The sequence below is a fragment of the Aethalodelphis obliquidens genome, unplaced genomic scaffold (genome assembly GCF_003676395.1).
Source record: "Aethalodelphis obliquidens isolate GAN/ISIS:26980383/991018 unplaced genomic scaffold, ASM367639v1 scaffold63, whole genome shotgun sequence".
In the NCBI taxonomy this organism is placed as follows: domain Eukaryota; kingdom Metazoa; phylum Chordata; class Mammalia; order Artiodactyla; family Delphinidae; genus Aethalodelphis; species Aethalodelphis obliquidens.
This window is the reverse complement of record NW_020838007.1, coordinates 5,267,938-5,288,742: the sequence shown is the minus strand read 5'-3', so window position 1 is coordinate 5,288,742 and position 20,805 is coordinate 5,267,938. Positions and strand designations below refer to the sequence as shown.

General features: G+C 39.7%; 1 protein-coding gene across 10 annotated transcripts in view; it reads left to right on the top strand.

The window, feature by feature from the left end:
* ANKRD12 (ankyrin repeat domain 12) overlaps window positions 1-20,805 on the top strand; it is a 114,564-nt gene that overhangs the window by 88,698 nt on the left and 5,061 nt on the right. For 8 of the 10 annotated variants that reach the window (XM_027088604.1, XM_027088603.1, XM_027088601.1 and 5 more), the window contains 3 exons: window positions 3,076-7,790; window positions 14,973-15,071; window positions 20,310-20,453. In XM_027088604.1, the coding sequence (XP_026944405.1) occupies window positions 3,076-7,790; window positions 14,973-15,071; window positions 20,310-20,453 (4,958 nt within the window). Of the gene's footprint in view, window positions 1-16; window positions 379-3,075; window positions 7,791-14,972; window positions 15,072-16,501; window positions 17,001-20,309; window positions 20,454-20,805 lie in introns of those variants that run through there. The other 2 variants (XM_027088609.1, XM_027088606.1) reach the window with 2 other exon arrangements.

Genomic DNA, 20,805 nt, shown 5'->3' with positions numbered 1-20,805 from the left:
AGTGAAATGGCATCACAGAATTGTAGTATCTTTGCTGGGGTCACAGACTAGCCAGCTTCATGAGAACCATGCAGGGTCGTTGCTGCTGGTGCTGAGAATCACGTGCAGAGAGGAGTGTGCCTGTTGGGCAGGTGCAACTCAGTGACCAGAGCCAGGCTGCTATCCTTCCCTGGGGTAATTCCACACTCTTCATCACGGACATATCATGTACCATGAGGCTAACTTATTCACTTTAGAACTTATGTTTTTCCCTTTTAAAAAAGTAGGAGTCTCTTTAAAAGAACCATGGGGGAAAAAACATATCTGTGTTGAAGAGCATTGCTTAATTACCTTCAGTTGATGAATCAGGAGCACAGATGACAACCTTACATCTCTCAGGTACACGTATGTGTGTAACTCAGAGAATGTGCATTTGACCTTTAATATGTATATTCAGAATGGTAAGCACTATGATATAGTGATTGAAACATACACAGGAGTATGTGTGTAGTATAATTTAAGTAATATATTAATATGCATAGGCAAAGAAGACCAGAAGAAAATAGGATGAAGAAATTATAAAGTGATGTTAACACAGGAGAAATACAAACACATGGAAAAATGAGCCACACCTGTAATCAAAAAATCGAACAAATAGTGGTACCATTTTATACCTATTAGTGTAGTTTTTAAAAATATTTTTTCTGATGTTAAAACTAATACATGTGTTAGGCCAGGAATTTGGAAAATACAGCAAAACTTGAAAAAAAATAAAAAGGCATAATTCCTCTGGCCAGAGTTTAATATGGATACTATTTTGATGTATTTCTCTCATTTCTTTTTCCCTACATACACACACACAGACAAATTTATATACTGCTATTTTCAACTGATAAGCTATACAAAAGTTTTTTCTAAATTATTAAGTATAATATCAAATAATTAGGACAACCTGAATGTCCCCTCAGGAGGATCCGTTTAAATGATTACACATTAACTCCATGTAATATACAGCCCTTAAAAACAGTAATAAAGAAAATGCAACTTCAAAAGAAAATATCTACGACTGTTCAATGAAAAAAAGCCATATATTAAATGGGACATACTGTGGTTTGAGCTCCTTATTTTCATAATAGTTGTTTTCATGCCGTTAAAGCCTACCTGAACTTCCTATACATCCTTCCTGCCTCGGTTCAGTGCTGTTGCTTTGAGAAGCCTGCTTCCCTTCACTTCTCCCAGTATACTGACTCTTTCCCAAGTGCACCCTTTGGACCTAGTGCCCACTGCCATTTTAGCAATTTTCAGGTTGTGTAACTGTTACAGCGCAGGACCGTGTTCTTTTCATCATGTCACCTGTAGCACCTAGCACTCTGTGCCTGGAGGAGCATAATAAATATTTACTTAAGATTGATTCTAAGTGTCGAATTAAGGTTTTGTGGGATATACAAAGGAAAAAACCATTCCCAATTTCCAGTAAAACTTACCTAATGAGAAATAATATAAATAGAATACTTACATATAAACCCTAAAAAGTCAAGTTCCTAAAAACGGCAAGGGGAGAACAGTCCTCAAGAACAAATTGTAAACAAGGCACCAATAAGACAAAATAATACCTGTCATATCAGTACATATTCTTGTATTTATTTAATCAAGGAGCAGAATAAATACTACTTCCAAAACAGCTGTTCCTTTTTTGCAGCAAAAAGTTCTATGGCTTGATACTCTGTATTGCAGTATTGGTAACTGGGAGTGGAGTTATGCTTACAAGCAGTTGTAATTCCAAAAATGTTCTTTTTTTATACCTCATGTGAATATAACCGTGTCACTCATTGGCACTTAATAATAGTATTGTCTTAGAATATTACCACATCCTCTGCGAAAATAAGATTGTGATCTCTCCATAGCTCCTATCCAGTGCTCAAAACCTTATAGACACTCTACAATGCTTCTGGAATTTGAATTTCCATGTAAAGAGAATATTTGGGAGTTAGATCACTTTAGAGGAAGCTTGATGTATTAAAATAAATTTATAACTTTAATATTATTAAATACTCAGCCAAAAAAGTGTTTAGTTACTTTTTATAATGAGTTTGGTTTTTTCCTCTTTTGGTCAGAGGCCTCAGTTTTCTTTTAATTAGAGTTCTGGGTTTTCTTTTCAGCTGGAGGCCCCATGTATGCAATGTACATTTCAGCTAAGAAAAGATGCCCAACTAGGAAGAAAATAAACTATAAATAAAAAAACTAAAGAATAAAATAGCTTTTTTCTAATTATGTATCTATTCAATTTATCTGTTATAATCTTGACTGTGTAATTGGGGGATATATTTCTTCTTTTTTTTTTCTAACGGATAGTAAAGCAGATAGTCATGTATCTTGTATAGTTAAAACCATTCACCTTTATTCAAGTTCTATCCTTTATGGGAATCATTTGCTCTTTTATGCTTTTACTAATAAAATTCTGAAGCATATAAAACGATCTGTGATGTTTACTTAATTATAAACCCTTTAAGTTAGTGATTGTTAGTCTTTTTTGCATCAAAGAATTCTACTTAAATATTCTCTCTCCAGGAAAAAAGAAAATGTACATATATGTAAAATTTTATAGGGGACTTCCGTGGTGGTCCAGTGATTAAGACTCCGTGCTTCCACTTCAGGGGATGCGGGCAGGTTCCATCCCTGGTCAGGGAACTAAGATCCCACATGCCGCATGGCACAGCCAAAAAAAAAATTTTTTTTTACATAACATTAGTAGCCAGTGTTTTCCTGAATCCAGTCCCCTGAGTTATGAACCTCTTCATTATATTATACATACATTTTAATATTGGATACGTCTTTTTGGTATCTGTTGTAAATCCAGTGTATTGTGTGCTTTTAGAAGTGTCACGGGGTGTCATCCTGAAGCAGATTCTCTGTCAGGCTTTTCCACAAAACTGTAGCAGAGTTCTTACATATTGCTGTTGTATTATTTACATATAAATATGATTTTTTTCTCTGAATTGTTCGAAATATTTGATGTATATGCTATATTTTTCTCTCAGTCTTACTTTTCTGACAGTTGTCTCTTGACTAACAGCAGATTTTCCTTTCTTATTCTAGATTCTGAAGAGGCTCGGTCTGTAAATCCTTCCAGTGTTGATGAAAATATTGACTCTGAGACAGAGAAAGACTCTCTCATCTGTGAAAGTAAACAAATAGTTCCCAGTAAAGCAGCTCTTCCATGTGCCCTTGATGAGTATGAGTTCAAAGATGACGAGGAGGAAGCAGTAAACAAGATGATCGATGGCAGGCGCATTCTTAGGAAAGAGCTGAGAAGAGAGAACGAGACTCAAGTAGAAAAGAGTAGCTTATTTGCAAAACAGGAGAAAGCTTTCTATCCTAAATCATTTAAAAGTAAAAAACAAAAGCCATCTAGGGTTTTGTATTCAAGTTCTGAAAGTTCAGATGAAGAAATTCTTCAGAACAAAAAGTGTTCTGCTCCATGTTCTGTCCCTGAAACATCGAATTCTGATATACAGACCAGAAAGGAATATGGAGTTTCAAATGAACACAAACAGAAAGGCAAAGTTAAAAGAAAATTAAAGAACCAGAACAAAAATAAAGAGAACCAAGAGCTGAAGCAAGAAAAAGAGGGGAAAGAAAATACCAGAGTAACAAACTTGACAGTTAATACTGCACTAGATTGTTCAGAAAAGACCAGAGAGGAGGGGAATTTTAGGAAATCTTTTAGCCCAAAAGATGATACTTCATTACATTTATTTCATATTTCCACTGGTAAATCTCCCAAACATTCTTGTGGACTCAGTGAAAAGCAGTCAACACCACTAAAACAAGAACATTCTAAGACATGTTTATCACCAGGAAGTTCTGAAATGTCATTACAGCCTGATCTTGTTCGGTATGATAATATAGAATCTGAATTCTTGCCAGAAAGTTCAAGTGTAAAATCTTGTAAGCATAAGGAAAAAAACAAACATCAGAAAGATTTCCACTTAGAATTTGGTGAAAAGTCAAATGCCAAAATAAAGGATGAAGATCACAGTCCAACATTTGAAAACTCAGATTGCACGCTGAAAAAAATGGATAAAGAGGGTAAAACATTAAAAAAGCATAAATTAAAACATAAAGAAAGGGAAAAAGAAAAGCATAAAAAAGAAATTGAAGGTGAAAAGGAAAAATACAAAAATAGGGATGGTGCTAAAGAGCTGCAGCGGAGTGTGGAATTTGATAGAGAATTTTGGAAAGAGAATTTTTTTAAAAGTGATGAAACTGAAGATCTATTTTTAAGTATGGAACATGAGTCCCTAACATTAGAAAAAAAATCAAAGTTGGAGAAAAACATAAAAGATGATAAATCAACCAAGGAAAAGCATGTCTCCAAAGAGAGGAACTTTAAAGAAGAACGAGAAAAGATTAAAAAGGAAAGCGAGAAATCTTTTAGGGAGGAAAAAATAAGAGATTTGAAAGATGAGAGAGAGAATGTACCAACTGATAAAGAAGCAGAATTCAGTTCTTTAGGTATAAGTGCCAGTGAAGAGTCTATAGGGTTACATTCAGTGGAAAAGGAAATAGAAATTGAAAAACAAGAAAAGCATATGAAAGAAAGTAAGGAAAAATCTGAGAAACGGTTTCAGAGTAAAGAAAAGGACGTTGAGAAGGCTGAAAGAAAAAATTCTGAAAAAGAGAAGAAGATAAAACATGAGCATAAGTCAGAGAAAGACAGGTTAGATCCTAGTGAATGTGTTGACAGAATAAAAGAAAAAGACAAGCTATATTCACATCACACAGAAAAATGCCATAAAGAAGGTGAGAAGATAAAAAACATTACTACCGTTAAAAAAACTGATGACAGAGAGAAAAGTAGAGAAAAGATAGATAGGAAACATGACAAAGAAAAACTTGAAAAAGAGAGACATCCTGCAGAGAGCAAAGAGAAGCACTTGATGGAAAAAAAAAAACAATCAGATAATACTGAGTATACTAAATCAGAAAAAAGCAAAAATAAAGAAAAAGATAGGGAGGTAGATAAAAAGGAAAAATCTAGAGATAATGTAAATATAACTAACTCCAAACAGTTCCAGGAAGAGAGGAGGTCAAGTATAGCAGATAGCAATAAAGCACAACATGAAAAAACTTTCTCTCTTAAAGAAAAAACAAAAGATGAGCCTTTGAGAACTCCTGATGGAAAAGAAAAAGACAAAAAAGATAAAGATATAGACAGATACAAAGAACGAGACAAGCACAAGGATAAAGTTCAACTAAGTAGTTCACTCAAAGTAAAACCCGAAGCAGATAAGCCTAAACCTAAGTCATCACCAGCATCAAAAGATACTCGACCCAAAGAAAAGAGGCTAGTGAATGATGACTTAATGCAGACCAGCTTTGAGCGGATGCTAAGCCTTAAAGACCTAGAAATAGAGCAGTGGCACAGAAAACACAAGGAAAAGATTAAGCAAAAAGAAAAGGAACGGTTGAGAAATCGTAATTGTTTAGAACTTAAAGTAAAAGATAAAGAAAAAGCAAAGCATGTACCAGCTGAGTCCAAAAATAAAGAACTTACTAGGTCGAAGAGTTCAGAGTTGACTGATGCTTATACCAAGGAGAAACGTTGCAAAGATGCTGTAAGTAACAGGTCACAATCTGTCGACACCAAAAATACAGTGAATTTAGGCAAGTCATCCTTTGTTTCAGATAATAGCTTAAACAGATCTCCTAGATCAGAAAGTGAAAAGCCAGGTCTCAGCTCCAGGTCCGTATCCATGATTTCGGTGGCTAGCTCAGAAGATTCTTGCCATACTACAGTGACAACCCCAAGGCTTCCAGTGGAGTATGACTCAGACTTTATGTTAGAGGGTTCAGATTCCCAAATGTCCTTTTCCCAGTCACCGTTTTTGTCAATTGCCAAATCTCCTGCCCTTCATGAAAGGGAGTCGGATAGCCTGACTGAACTGCCAGAGCGGATTAAAGCATCGTATACGAGCAGACTTCCAACAGCCCATCTCCGGTCCTCCTCGGTAGAAGATGCTAAACTAGTTATAAATGAGGGGAGACCAACTGCAGAAGTTCGAAGATGTAGCATGCCATCTGTCATTTGTGAACATACAAAACACTTCCAAACAATATCAGAAGAAAGCGGTCAAGATGGCTTAGTTGTGCCAAGAGATGCTTGTCCTTCTCCCAAACCTGAGGTACCCTCGGATGTGCCTGAAAGAGAACTTTCAAGTGCATCTAACACACATTCCAGTTTTGCAGCCTCTCCAACTAGATCTGTAAACAGCAAATACACTTCTGCTGATACAAATGGTATCAAGAGCACTGCTGCAGTGGGCACTTTGATGGACAGTCCTGTGTATCTAGAGCCGTCTAATCAGGTTGGTGTGATCCAAAGTAAATCATGGGAAATACCTGTTGATAGACGGGAGTCATTAAGCGCCAGTGACTTCATCTGCCCAAATTCTACTACATCTGATCAAGATTCCTCTGTTCAGGGTTTTTGTAACTCTGAACACAAAATATTGAAAGAACAGAATATTGATTTTGTATCCTTGCACCAGACTGAATTGCCAGGAAACACTTGTGCTCAGGATCCAGCATCCTTTCTCCCTTCACAGCAACCTTGCTCTTTTCACAGCCAATCACTTTCAGATGCTGAATCTATTTCTAAGCATAGATCTTTGTCATATGTTGCCAATCAAGAGCCAGGTATTTTACAACAGAAAAATGCAATTCAAATTATCAATTCTGTTTTAGATACTGATAATGAATCTACAAAAGATATGGAGAATACTTTTATCCTAACAGATGTTCAGAAGACAGATGCCTTTGTCCCAGTGTTCTCTGAAAGCACTGTTCAAGAAACAGCACCGAATTTTGAGAAAGCTAATACTTTGCCTGTATTACCATCAGAAAAGGACTTTAATGGAAGTGATGCCTCTTCCCAGCCAAATACACATTATGCATTTAGCAAACTGATGTATAAGTCTTCCAGTGGCCATGAGGCTGAAAATAGCACTTCTGATATTCAGGTTATTTCACATGAAAAAGAAAACAAACTGGAGAGTTTGGTTTTGACTCATTTGAATGATAAGTGTGATTCTGATTTATGTGAAATGAATGCAGGGATGCCAAAAGGAAACCTGAATGAACAGGATAATCCAAAACATTGTCCTGAAAGTGAAAAGTGTTTGCTTTCCATAGAAGATGAAGAATCACAACAGAGTACTTTATCGAGTCTGGAAAACCATTCACAACAACCAGGTCAACCAGAAATGCACAGATATGGACACTTAGTTAAAGTAGAATTAGAAGAAAGTGCTGAAGATGATAAAACTGAAAACCAAATTCCTCAAAGGATGACTAGAAACAAAGCAAATACAATAGCAAATCAAAGCAAACAGATTCTTGCCACCTGTACACTATTAGCAGACAAAGATACTGAGTCTTCATCTCCTCGAGGAAGAATAAGATTAACTGAGGAGGATGATCCTCAGATTCACCACCCACGGAAAAGGAAAGTGTCACGTGTGCCTCAGCCTGTGCAAGCAAGTCCCTCTTTACTGCAAGCAAAAGAGAAAACTCAGCAGTCTCTGGCAGCCATCGTGGACTCTCTGAAACTAGACGAGATCCAGCCGTACAGTTCAGAGAGAGCAAATCCATATTTTGAATACTTGCACATAAGGAAAAAAATCGAAGAAAAACGCAAATTGTTGTGTAGTGTTATCCCTCAAGCACCTCAGTATTACGATGAATATGTGACATTTAATGGATCGTATCTCCTGGATGGGAACCCTTTAAGCAAGATCTGCATCCCCACAGTAAGTAACCTCACTTGATACACACCTGCAACCCGTTCACTAGGAATGTGACGAAAGTCATGTATAGTCTTAAATTTTCTAGTAGCCACATTTTAAAAAGTAAAAGGGAACGGGCAAAATTAGTTTTACTATTTCAGTGTCAAAATAGAATCAATATAGAAAAGTTATGGAGATAGTCTGTAATCTTTTTTTTTTTTTTTTTTCGGTGCTGAGTATTTGGAATCCGGTGGGCTAGCAGTATGTCTCAGTTCAGACCAACCACGTGTCAGTCTGTGCTCAGTAGCCGTGTGTAGGCTGTGCTACCTTACTGAACAGCACTGGTCCATGGTATTTTGTTCCTTACCTGCTTTTTCTTTCAACCCTAAGGAGTTATACTTTTATTTCTCTGAAGGGTAATTCCTTTCCATGTGCTTTTGATCCCATTCCCTCCAGTCTTCTCTGGAACCTTCCTCTATGAAAACACTTCTTGCTAATATATTTTAAAATTTTCTCTCTCCACTGGCCTTTATCCACCCACTGTGAACATATTTGGTTCTCCTTCATCCCAGGGAGAAAAAAGTTGCCCCTTGCCTGTCACAGTTTGTCTAGCTCAGCCTCTCTCACTGCCACAGCTTGGAGAGTGGTGTGTGCCTGACGTCTCCTCTCTGTCACTTCCTGTTCCTCCCATCACCGTTATGTGCACTGACAAAGCTCACCAGTGAGCTTGTAATTGCCTGATTGTTTGGCCTCTCCCTTTTTCTTTCTACTTGATCTCTGTCATATTTGATATCGTGACCATCTTGTTCATAAAATTCCCCCCACTCCCAGGTCTTTCATGATGGTGCACTCTTCTGGTCCTCTTGCCTCACTAATCTTTTTCTATCTTTTTATGGCTCCTCTGCCCACTCCTTAAACATCAGAGTTCTCCAGGAATTAAATTTTCAGTCACCTTTCATTCAGTGAGGTCCTGTCTCTTTCTGTGGTTTCAGCAGCCTTCCACACACCAGTTAGTCCCAAAAAATTCTGTTGAGCCATATCATCTCTGTTGATCTCTAGACTCAAATATAGGTGTGTCCTGGGCATCATCACCTAAACGACCTGAGGCACCTGTAATGGGCTTGCTTCCCCAGGAAGCTGACTCTGAGACGGTGAGCAATCCCTGTCTGTGTGTGAGGGAATCGGAAGCAGATAGAGCAAGCTGGTGAACTGAAATAAATGCAGGTGCAACAGTGACTCAGGGCACCTGCGGGAGCTGCTAATGGGGAGTCTGCCCTCAGGGAAGGAATGTGACCTTGGGCTCCCCGTGTTCTTTGGGGGAGGGTCGAACCACGCGCCCACTCCCACTTCAGACCTCACACAGACCAAAAGGGAATGAGTTACCACCCCCTCCCTTAAAAACAAATTTGTATTTATTAGTGAGGACACCCACAGTAGAAACCAAATTCTGACCATTCTACCTTCCAGAATCTGTACCTTCTACCACTGCCTTCGTTTAGGGCCCTCGTCATTTTATCTCACTCTCAACGTCGCAGCAAGTTTTTCACTTCTTTTTTCTCCTAGTTTCTTTCTATTGGAGCATTCTCTCTTGTTGTTAAATTTATTTCCCTTCAAAAGCAATAAAAAGCTGTTTCCTTATTGAAGTATCTCAGCTGTGATTAGTTGGCTTCCCATTGCCCACAACATAAAACCCATATCTAAGCCCAGCGTAATCATTCATTCACAGTCTGACCCCAGTCTACCCCTCCTGCTTCATCTTCTCACCACTCATCCAAATCACCTAGTGTTTCAGCCAAACTGAACTCACTCTTCTTTGGAATCTCTTGTTTCACTACTTGGGTTCTTTGGCAGTGCTCTTCCCTCTATGCGAAATGTCGTTTTCGCCGGGCCTGCTTTTCTCTCCTCTTCCATCGGTTGTACCCACTGTGATATCACCTCTGTGCAAGGTCTTGTCAAAGCAGAATTGCTTGTGTCTTCCTTATATCTTCCCTGTTATGTTGCAGTTAACTGTTTACATGTCTGCTTCTCCCTCTGAGCTATAATCCGATTAAGGGTTACGACACTTTTGATCTCTTGTAGAATGAGTCTTACATCTATCTTCAGCCCCGAATACACTACTGATTTCCATAACCATGTGTCTAGCTGCTTCTGGACGTCTCCTGAATGTCCCACAATATCCTTAAAATCATTATGTCCGATACCAAACACGCTTATCTTATCTCAGAAGTGCTCTTTTTGCTCCATCTGCTTCAGTTACCATCATTATCTGTTATCTCACTTCCCAGGCTGGGAACCCAAAACTCAACTCTCCCCTCTTCCTCCCTGTCACATCAGTCACTAAGTCCTATTGATTCATCTCACTTCCTTTCCCCTCTTATTTCTTACCACTGTCATGCAGGGACCTCATGACCTCCTTAGACTACTGCATTATCACACATGTGAATATAGCGTAATCAGATATTCAAAAATTGCATATGCATGTAATTCATAACTGTGCTAAGCATAGTGCTAACTGGATATCAGAAATGAGCAAAACAGACGTTCTGAGCAGCTGCCATAGGTTCTAGTCCAGTCTCTTCTAGGCTTGTCAGTCTACTTATTGTCTGGATTCCTTATTTGAAACTCAGATCTGATTCATGACTACCTGGTTAAACATCTTCTAAAGAAGACTCAGTTTTCTATAAGCTAAGTCCCCACTCCTGCATACATGGTCCTCCCATGCAGGCTTGGCTGTGGCTACTACCCTGCTGTACTCGGTGGTCCCCAGGCCATTCCCTGCCGGTTCACAGCCTGCCTTTGCACATGTTCCGTCTTTCCAAGCCCAGCTCAGAGGAGGTCAGACAGAGGAATGGTGATTCTTTATTCCCGCTTTCACAGAATGTACCTGATGCTAGTGCCTTTTAAATCTTGGACAGAGATTTTGATATTACTCTACTAATAGTAAACAGTAGTAGATTTAAAAGAATAGAGTTGTAAATAAATTTGTCATTCTTTCAAATTGTCAGCAAGATAATTTGTTAATGATTCAAAAAATATAAAGCTAATAATTTCCTTTTTTCCTTTATTTCTTCTTAAAGGATAAGAACTTTGAACTAAACTATGTTTGTATCATAGGGTTGAAATACAGATAAAGCTATAAAGAACACATTTAAATTAGAAATTTTTACAAACTGTTTCACTAAAAACAATTTCTAATAAACCGTGTTAGGTTGCCCTTTTAGTACTGTCTGCCTGCTGATACGTATATGTATGTATACACGTGTATATAGCGTGATGCATATCTGTGTATATGTTATGCATGCCTGTGTTTACTATCAGCTTTGCTTATTCCTGCAAAGGTGATGTGATACAAGGTTAATCCCCTTGCAGCAGTTCTGGGGATATAACTTTAATTTAATTAGAATTTAGTCATAATCAAGTGTTGTTTCAAAAGGGGTTATAAACAGAACTTAGAATTGTTTCTGGATGTAGTAGGGAATTTTTTCTTTGTTTTTAGTGAGAATTACTGAAGTAGAGAAACACAGTACAATGTAGTAGAAAAACTAGTAGATTTTCAAGTAGCATGCATGAGTTTGTCTAGATTTTGCTGCAAACCACCTGTGTGATCTTGAAGAATTCACTTCACTTCTCTGATCCTTAGTTTTGATATCTGTAAAACAATAATGTCTACCCCACCTCAAAGCAGGTTGAAATAGTATATGCCACAACCCATTGAAAACTTTAAAACATTATGCAGATTTAAGAGGTTGCCATTATTTTACCCAGCTCAAAATTACTTTAAGGGTCACATTTACTAGAGCTAATATGCGAACCCTCCACCTTTTGCTCATAAAAAGCTGTACTTTTGAGTTTATTGGACTAAAACTAGTTTATTTGAAACTTAGTTTTTGAAAAATAATAAAGGCCAGAATAACAAAAATTGTTTTTTTACATTACTTTCCGTATTTACCAATATTTTATCCATTTGTTTCCTTTCAGTCTGCTAATTGCCTTTTAGTCAAAGTGGTTTCTTCACTTTGTCTATGTAATCTGATTATAGAACCTGTTAATAAACGTGGTACGTTGTCTCCAGAGTCCACTTACATGTTCATTCTTCTATCACATGCTTTTCTTAAAATTTAGCCAGAATGCTGCTGTTTTTCCAGAGGAAATAAAGGGAAGAAAAATAAAACTTTAGGTCAGGTTCCCAAAACTCAAATGAACAGGGGGAGGAAAAAAAGAAGAAGACTTGTCACAAGCTGGTATACACAGAAACCCTACAGAGGGGTGGAGGTGTGGGGGATGAGGAGAAAGGGTATCCCGAGGAAGCTGTCAAGAGAGCTTCTGTTCTAGAGACTCCTGGTACTCACAGATGCTAAAAAAGACAAAATCTCCTTGCCTGATTTACTTACAGGTAGATGAGGAAAACAGCAAAAGGAAAGTTTCCTCAAAAGTCTCCATATAGAGACTTCTCTATAGATTGATATATGTTGAGAATTCCCAAATTTATATATTTTGCCCAAACCTCTCTCCTCGGCTTCTTTTTTGCTAACTGGATAGCTCCACAGACTCAACATTTCAGCACTGAACTTGCCCCCAAACCTGCTTCTCTTTCCTTGTGCCCCCTCCTGTGGTCTCTATTACTAGCCATCCAGTCCTCGTGCTAAGGACCTACAGGTCCTCAGCTGCTCCCTTTTTTTGTGTGTGTGGTACGCGGGCCTCTCACTGTTGTGGCCTCTCCTGTTGCGGAGCACAGGCTCCGGACGTGCAGGCTCAGCGACCATGGCTCACGGGCCCAGCCGCTCCGCAGCATGTGGGATCTTCCTGGACCGGGGCATGAACCCGTGTCCCCTGCATCGGCAGGCGGACTCTCAACCACTGCGCCACCAGGGAAGCCCTGCTCCCTCTTTTTTATCCTAAATCAGTCAGTTACCCGCAGTTTTAGACCCCCATCTCTTCCACTCCCTCCTCATCTAACACCAGTGTAACAGTGATGTGTTTCCTTAATTCCTTGCCTACAGTGTTGTCCCCCTAATATCTTTTCTCCAAATATAGCAGTGAGCTATTAAGACCTTCCACTGGTTCCCCATTACATACAAAATTTACCCTAATGTGTTACAAATAATATGTGTTCCACAGTATGTTAATTAAATACCTTCTCCAGTAGGGAGAGAGGGGTGTTTTCCATGATCAAATAAGTTTGGGAAACACCATTTATCTAAAAATAAATAGATTTCTTCACTGTAGGACTTCTGAGAACTATTAAAATTTAATTTGCTAATTACAAGATACCTAAATAAGTACATATATACAGTGTTTCCCAAACTTACTTGTTCTTGGAACCGTTTCCAGTAAATCGTCTCTATGCACCCAGTGTTCTGTGGGTCATGCTTGAAGAAACGCTGTTTCCAGAACAGACTACAAGCTTTATTACTGGGTCCTGCTGCCCTTTCCACCCTTGTATCCCACCCTTCCTGCCCTCACATTGATGTTCCAGGAACTCAGGACAGCCTGCAGTTGCCTCCTGATACCAGAGTGTTCTCATGCAGGTGATTGTACTGTCCTCTCGTGTGTGAATTATCTCCCTCCCTTCTTTCCCTTTCTTTCTTCCCCACAACTCATTTCTCTTTAACTCTTTGCTCTGGCTCTTCCTTTAAGATAGAGCTCAGGCATAACCCTCTCAAAGAAGCTTTCTCTTGACACTCCGGTCTCAAAGGAGTAGATATTTGTGCTCTGAGCTGCTTGAAGGATGCCCGTAGGACTTCGCAAAACTAAAATAATAGCACCAAGCTCTACTCTTGCCTCTTATGAAATTTAAAGAAGTTTACAGACACAAATCAAATGCATTACTGCAGTTAGAGAACTGAAAAATGATCAGCCCCAGTAAGTTATTGGTATTGTAGAATTTTCTGCATTGATTCAACTGATTGTTATTTGACATGTTTTTAATTCCCCATGATTCCTATAAACCGTTTACTATTTATAAATAGAGTCTTGATTGGATCCAGGTTTGTGTCTTTGGCAAGAGTATTTCCTGTATAGTACTGCATAATCCCTGTAGCACCACACCAGGAAGCACACAGTATCTGCTTGTTCCCCCTTCAGAAGAGTCCCCAGAGTTATTAAACTGTGCCAAATGTGCTGAGATAACCTTTGTTACTTCACTCTAATATGCTGACAGTAATTAAAACCTTGGCGGGGGGGATATAGATACTCCAAGAGGTAAAGGGAGAATATTCAGGGATCACAGACAGTTACTGCCATACTTGGATGTCTCTTTATATTAACGCTTGAGTGTATGCATAGACTGAGTCAGCTTTCTTTTGTTTTGTTTTTTTGGTTTTGGTTGCATTGAGTTTCAGTTGCAGCACGCAGGATCTTTGCAGAGGCATGCGGGATCTTTCGTTGCGGTGCACGGGCTTCTAGTTGTGGCACGCGGGTTCCAGAGCGCGTGGGCTCTGTAGTTTGCGGTGCACGGGCTTAGTTGCCCCATGGCATGTGGGATCTTAGTTCCCCGACCAGGGATCGAACCCACATTGGAAGGCGGATTCTTTACCACTAGACCACCAGAGGAGTCCCTGAGTCAGCTTTCTTAACCTCCAGCATCTACCAGAAAGCACAGTTCACTATAATGATCAATTTAGAGATGAACTAAACATAAGCTTTTTGGAGCATGGATAGACAAAGTGAGTTACCACATATAATAAAGTTTGAAAACGACAACTGTATTAAAGACAATTTCATGTATTTTTATAAAAGAGTTAATTCACTAAATGTAAAATTCAGCACTTTAGTGTTTGGAGTTTATCATGTCTACAGAGAGATTTCACTTACTATACCCTCAGACTGCTGTCATCTTTAGGACTGTTTGCTTGGTGTTTTGTGTGTTTTTGTTACTCCTTCCTCCCTGTCTTTGAACTATCGCTTACTGATGCTCTAAAATGTGTCTCTGTATGGCAAATAACTGCCTTAGTCCTAATGTGCTCTTTGGAATTTGCTGTGGCCTCAGAATTAAAACATCTGAGTTTTCTGGAATGCTCTGCTTTGTTTCAAAGAGTTGAAATTGAGAAGTCACAACCAGTTGTGTAATTGTTACTATATTATTTAATTCAAAGAACAATCGAATTTGTTTTCATTAAGTTATACACTAAAAAGTTTTAATTTTATAGGAATAGCTGATTAGTGTAAATAAAATCTAATGTTTTCAACTTTTTTTTTTTTAATTAGATTACACCACCACCTTCCCTGTCAGATCCGCTTAAAGAGCTTTTTCGACAACAGGAAGTTGTAAGGATGAAACTTCGTTTGCAACACAGTATTGAAAGGGTAAGAAATATTTAAATTTACATTTATGTCAAAGATAACTGTATTTTAACAATAGATTATAATTGCCTACAGTTTTTTATTAGTGACTCTTCCTTATTTAAAGCCATTTTGGGAAATGGTTTGATTTTATCTTGTGCTCATGCAATAAGATGGAGAATTTTTAAGCCTGATTTAAGATGGCTGCTCCCCTGTTACAATTCATGTTCAGTATATATTTGATACATTGATATAAGAATCTCTAATAATTCCTTATCATTTGCCAAATTTGCAGAACTGTAGCAGTGAATTCCTATTTCCAAAGCTTTGGAATTGTTGCTTGGTACCAGTTACTATAGTACAGACTCTTACCAAGGTTGTGCTCATTGGTCCTTTTAGGTTCTGCTTTAGTATTCCAGTTTCTGGTGGTTAGTTTTGGCATGAAATGACAGGGGGAAAAACCTATCTAATTATTTATAGAAATCATCAAAGTAACTTGGATTGACAAAAATAATAACACCTTAATTTTTTGTGGGAGAGTCAGGGACTTTCTGCAAATGTGATGTAAGCTATGATCTTTCTTTACAGACATACACACATATTCGTATACAAGCAAAACCTTGTATGCAATTCCTTCATACATGATTGATTTCCTAGGGTAGAGGTTCTTAACCTTTTTTGTGGATTCCTGTAACAATCTGGTAAATATAAAACCTTTCCTCAGGATAATGTTTTTAAATGAAGAAAATTAATTTATAGCATTACAGAGAGAAAAGCAATAAAAAAATGAAGCACTGAAACAGAGCTTACAACATTGTGCCTGACCCACGTCAGTGCGATGTGTTAGCAGTAAGAAGTTAGGTCATATAACCCACATCAATAGCTGTTTCAGCCATCAGGCATGTGTGAAGTCGCCTGGTATATATTTATCTATGCATCTAACCATGTTTCAAAAGCTGTGCTGCCTTACAGACAGTTTAGAATTCTCGTTTGAACTGTGTAATTTGCAGAACTTTAATAGTGAAAATGACTCACATCCTTCCACTTATCCACCAGCAAACAATTTAGAATTACAGAAAACTAGAAAGCAACTTAGAAGTCTGACCAGTGTGAGAACAAACAACTCTGCCATTTGGTTCTACAGTGGGAAGAACTAGTTGGTAGTTGGCCAGCTGTGTAGTGTAGCACAGGTGTCTCTACATGGAAGAGCTGCCATCACATGTCATACCATAGCAGGTCTAATAACTATTGGAATTTTAAAGAAGAAATTAGTATAAAAACTTGGGGGCAGTACTTGCAACAACTATAACAGGAATTGAAAATAGTTGTGATTTCTATGGATGACAAAGTTGCAAATACTTCTGGCATCACTGTGGTTTGTGGCCTACATTGATAATTGAAAGAAATGCCAGTTGGAGGTGAGCAAAAATAAAGACGTAGTTTTTCCCATTCAGGTTCACAGATGACCTTCCCCTCATTCTGTCCAGAGGCTTCTTAGGAGTATGAGGACCGAAGGCTAGGAACCTCTGTTCTGAGGGCATTTTTCCCATAGAATATGATAACATTTGAATACTGTGCTAAATGAATGAACACATCTTGCAGCCAGAGCCCCTGGCCCCTTACCTGCCTCCCCAAGAGCCCCTGACTTCAGAGCCACCTCGCATCCTACCTGCCTCCCCAGGAACTAAGAGGAAGGCAGTACTTTGGGAGAGGCATAGCCCATTCTCAGAAGACATTGTTTGAGAGGCTCTGCTCTAGAAGTTCAAAGACACAGCATTAAGAATGATGATCTAAAGTGGAATATGTAGGCTATCAGTTAAGCCACATATCTCTGTTAATTATCTTAGGGGAGGGGGTCTGACTTAACAAATGTATATCTGGGACTTCCCTGGTGGCGCAGTGGTTAAGAATCCACCTGGTAATGCAGGGGACACGGGTTTGATCCCTGGTCTGGGAAGATCCCACATGCCTCAGAGCAGCTAAGCCCATGTGCCACAACTACTGAGCCTGCACTCTGGAGCCTGCGAGCCACAACTGCTGAGCCCGTGTGCCACAACTACTGAAACCCGTGCTCCTAGAGCCTGTGCTGCTCAACAAGAGAAGCCACCGCAGTGAGAAGCCCACGCAATGCAACGAAGAGTAGCCCCCACTCACCGCAACTAGAGAAACCCCGCGCACAGCAACAAAGACCCAGCGCAGCCAAAAATAAATAAACTAAATGGATTTTTTTTTAATGTATTTCTTTCTTGTATGGTGAAAAAGATTTTTGGTTATTGCTCTTTATCGCTGCAGGACTACAACCAACTTTTTTTTTTTTTCTTTTTTTTTTTTTTGGGCTGTGTTGGGTCTTTGTTGCTGCGCGCAGGCTTTCTCTAGTTGCAGCGAGCAGGGGCTACTCTTCCTTGCGGTGTACGGGCTTCTCATTACGGTGGCTTCTCTTATTGTGGAGCACGGGCTCTAGGCACGCAGGCGTGCGGGCTTCAGTAATTGTGGCACGTGGGCTCAGTAGTTGTGGCATGCAGGCTCAGTAGTTGTGGCACCCGGGCTTAGTTGGTCCACGGCATGTGGGATATTCCTGGACCAGGGCTCGAACCTGTGTCCCCTGCATTGGCAGGTGATTCTTAACCACTGTGCCACCAGGGAAGTCCGCAGCCAACTTTTTAGGAAGTATTTTTTCTTCTAGCTATTTTTTCTTAGTATCTGACCACGTGTTTGGATATTTATCACTTAAAGTCCCACCTTAAACTTGCACTTAAATTCATAAATTACAAGTATTGGACTTAACTCTTCTCTTTTGAGTGTCATTTATCACATAACAATTTATAGCAGATTAAATAGGACTGTCAGGGCTTCCCTGGTGGCACAGTGGTTGGGAGTCTGCCTGCCGATGCAGGGGACATGGATTCGTGCCCTGGTCCGGGAAGATCCCACATGCCATAGAGCGGCTGGGCCCAGGAGCCATGGCCGCTGAGCCTGCGCGTCCGGAGCCTGTGCTCCGCAGCGGGAGAGGCCACAACGGTGAGAGGCCCGCATAACGCAAAAAAAAAAAAAAAAAAAAAATAGGACTGTCTATTTAGCTTTTCACTAAATTATAAATACAGAAAAACTCTACAGTAATGCATATTTGGATATAACGTGGCCTGCATTCTCCAATGGGGGAAGGATAAATTTCTTGTCAGTTGAGGGGTGAATAGGCAACATGGTGGGGACAAGACCAGCCACATGTTTAGGCTTCTCCCAGCCCAGCCTTCCAGACAGGCTAAGGTCTGCAGCTGGACCTCAGGAATTCCCATCTGCTAAATGCAGAGAATTGCCTATATTGGCATTAACCTTACAAAAGAGTGACTGTGTATTACATAAGTGGAAGTTTTGGATCCCACTTAACACATTAAGGCAGGATTGTACTGTGATTGTCAGAGGTTTACAAGTACAGTTGACTCTTGCACAACATGAGGGTTAGGGGCACCAACCCCTCGCATAGTCAAAAATTAACTTACAACTTTAGAGTCAGCCCTCCGTATCCACATTTCTGCATCCATGGATTGTGTAGGACTGTCGTACGTATTTATTGAAAAATACCCATGTATAAGTGGACCTGCTCGGTTCAAACCCATGTTGTTCAAGGGTCAACTGTAGTTAGCATTAGGGTACAGTGTGTTTGTTGCTATGAAATATTCATTCTAAAAGAGAAGCTGCCACCACAATGGTGTATCACGTCAGAACAGTTAGAATGGATATAATAAAAAAGACAGACAAAAACATATATGGGCAAGGGTGTGAAAACACTGGAACCCTATACATTGCTGGGGAGAACATAAAATGATACAATTGCTGTCGAAAACATTTTGGCAGTTTGTCAGCAAGTTAAGCATAAAACTACCATTATAACCCAGCAGTCCCACTCCTAGTTATTTACCCAGGAGAAATAAACATATACATTCAAACAAAAATGGAGCGTGAGTGTTCGTAGCAGCTTCATTCATGATAGCCCAAAGGAAGAAACAGCCCAAAAGACCATCAACTGATGAATGGATAAAAAAAATGTGGTAAAAAGGAATGAGGGGGGGGGAAAAAAAGGAATGAGGTACTGATACATGCTACAACACAGATGAACCTTGAAAACATGTGATGTGAAAGAAGCCAGTCACAAAAGACCAGGTTACCATGTGATTCCATCTGTGTGAAGTGTTCATAAGTAAATCCATAGAAACAGAAGGTAGAGTCGCTGTTGTCAGGGGAAGTAGGGGAACGCAGAGTGACTGCTGATGGGCATGGGGTTTCTTCTTGGGGTGATGAAAAAGTTCTGGAATTAGTGGTGATGGTTAAACATCTTGGTGAATTCAGTTGGCTCTCCATATCTGCAGGTTCTGCATCCATGGTTTCAACTAACCACAGATCAGAGTACTCAAGAAAAAATATTCCAGAAAGTTCCAAAAAGCGAAACTTGAATTTGCCACACACTGGCAAATTTACACAGCATTTACCTTGTATTAGGTATCATAAGTAATCTAGAGATGATTTAAAGTATACGGGAGCATGTGTGTAGGTTATATGCATATATTATGCCATTTTATATAAGGAACTTGAGCATCCATGGATTTTTGGTATCTGGGGGGGTCCTGGAACCAATCCCCCGCAGATACCAAGGGATAACTGCATACTAAAAGCCATCCTTGTACATTTTAAGATGATTTTTAAAAAGAGACTGCTGATTTTGGAAAGGAAATTTGCTTATACTTTTGGAACCCTTGGAGTTCTCAAATTTCTCAAGCTTACTGTGAAAGAAAAACTGCTCTGAGATTGAAGTTCTTTAGCACTTTAAGTGATTTTATTTTATTTATTTTCTTAAATTTATTTATTTTTATTTTTGGCTGTGTTGGGCCTTTGTTGCTGTGCGCGGGCTTCTCTCTAGTTGCGGTGAGCGGGGACTACTCTTCGTTGCGGTATGCGGGCTTCTCATTGGGTGGCCTCTCTTGCTGCAGAGCACGGGCTCCAGGCGCGTGGGCTTCAGTAGTTGTGGCACTCGGGCTCAGCATTTGTGGCTCGCAGGCTCCAGAGCACAGGCTCAGCAGTTGTGGCGCATGGGCTTGGTTGCTCCACGGCATGTGGGATCCTCCGGAGCAGGGCTCGAACCTGTGTCCCCTGCGTTGGCAGGCGGATTCCTAACCACTGCACCACCAGGGAAGCCCTAAGTGATTTTATTTTTATTTGAAGAACAAGTGGTTGAAGAATTGTTGTTTTTTTAATTCTTTGTTCAACTAGGAAAAACTCATTGTATCCAATGAACAGGAAGTTCTTCGGGTTCATTACAGAGCTGCAAGAACACTGGCAAATCAGACACTGCCGTTCAGCGCATGCACTGTTCTCCTGGATGCAGAAGTGTACAGCGTGCCCCTGGACGCCCAGGTAAAGGACTAGCCATGGCCTTTAGTGCTCTTAGGATAGCAGGCACCTTTGGTAATCTGGGTCCTCAGAAGAAACATGAATTCAACAATCAGTAAAGCTCAAAGGAGAAAACAACTCTTGCACACTAAAGTGCTTTTTATAGATAACTTGTAAGTTGCTTCTAAAGTGGAAGCTGCTGGAAGCTAGAAAGGGCAACGGGTGGAGCTCAGGTCGTGCTAGTGCTGAGAGAGGGCCAGGCTTTGTTTGGATCTTGGATGTTGTTGGGACAAATTAACACAACTGTGGAAAACTAGCTACGGCTTGAAAAGAGTTTACTGCCACATGTAAATTACGTGAATTCAGAACTAGACAT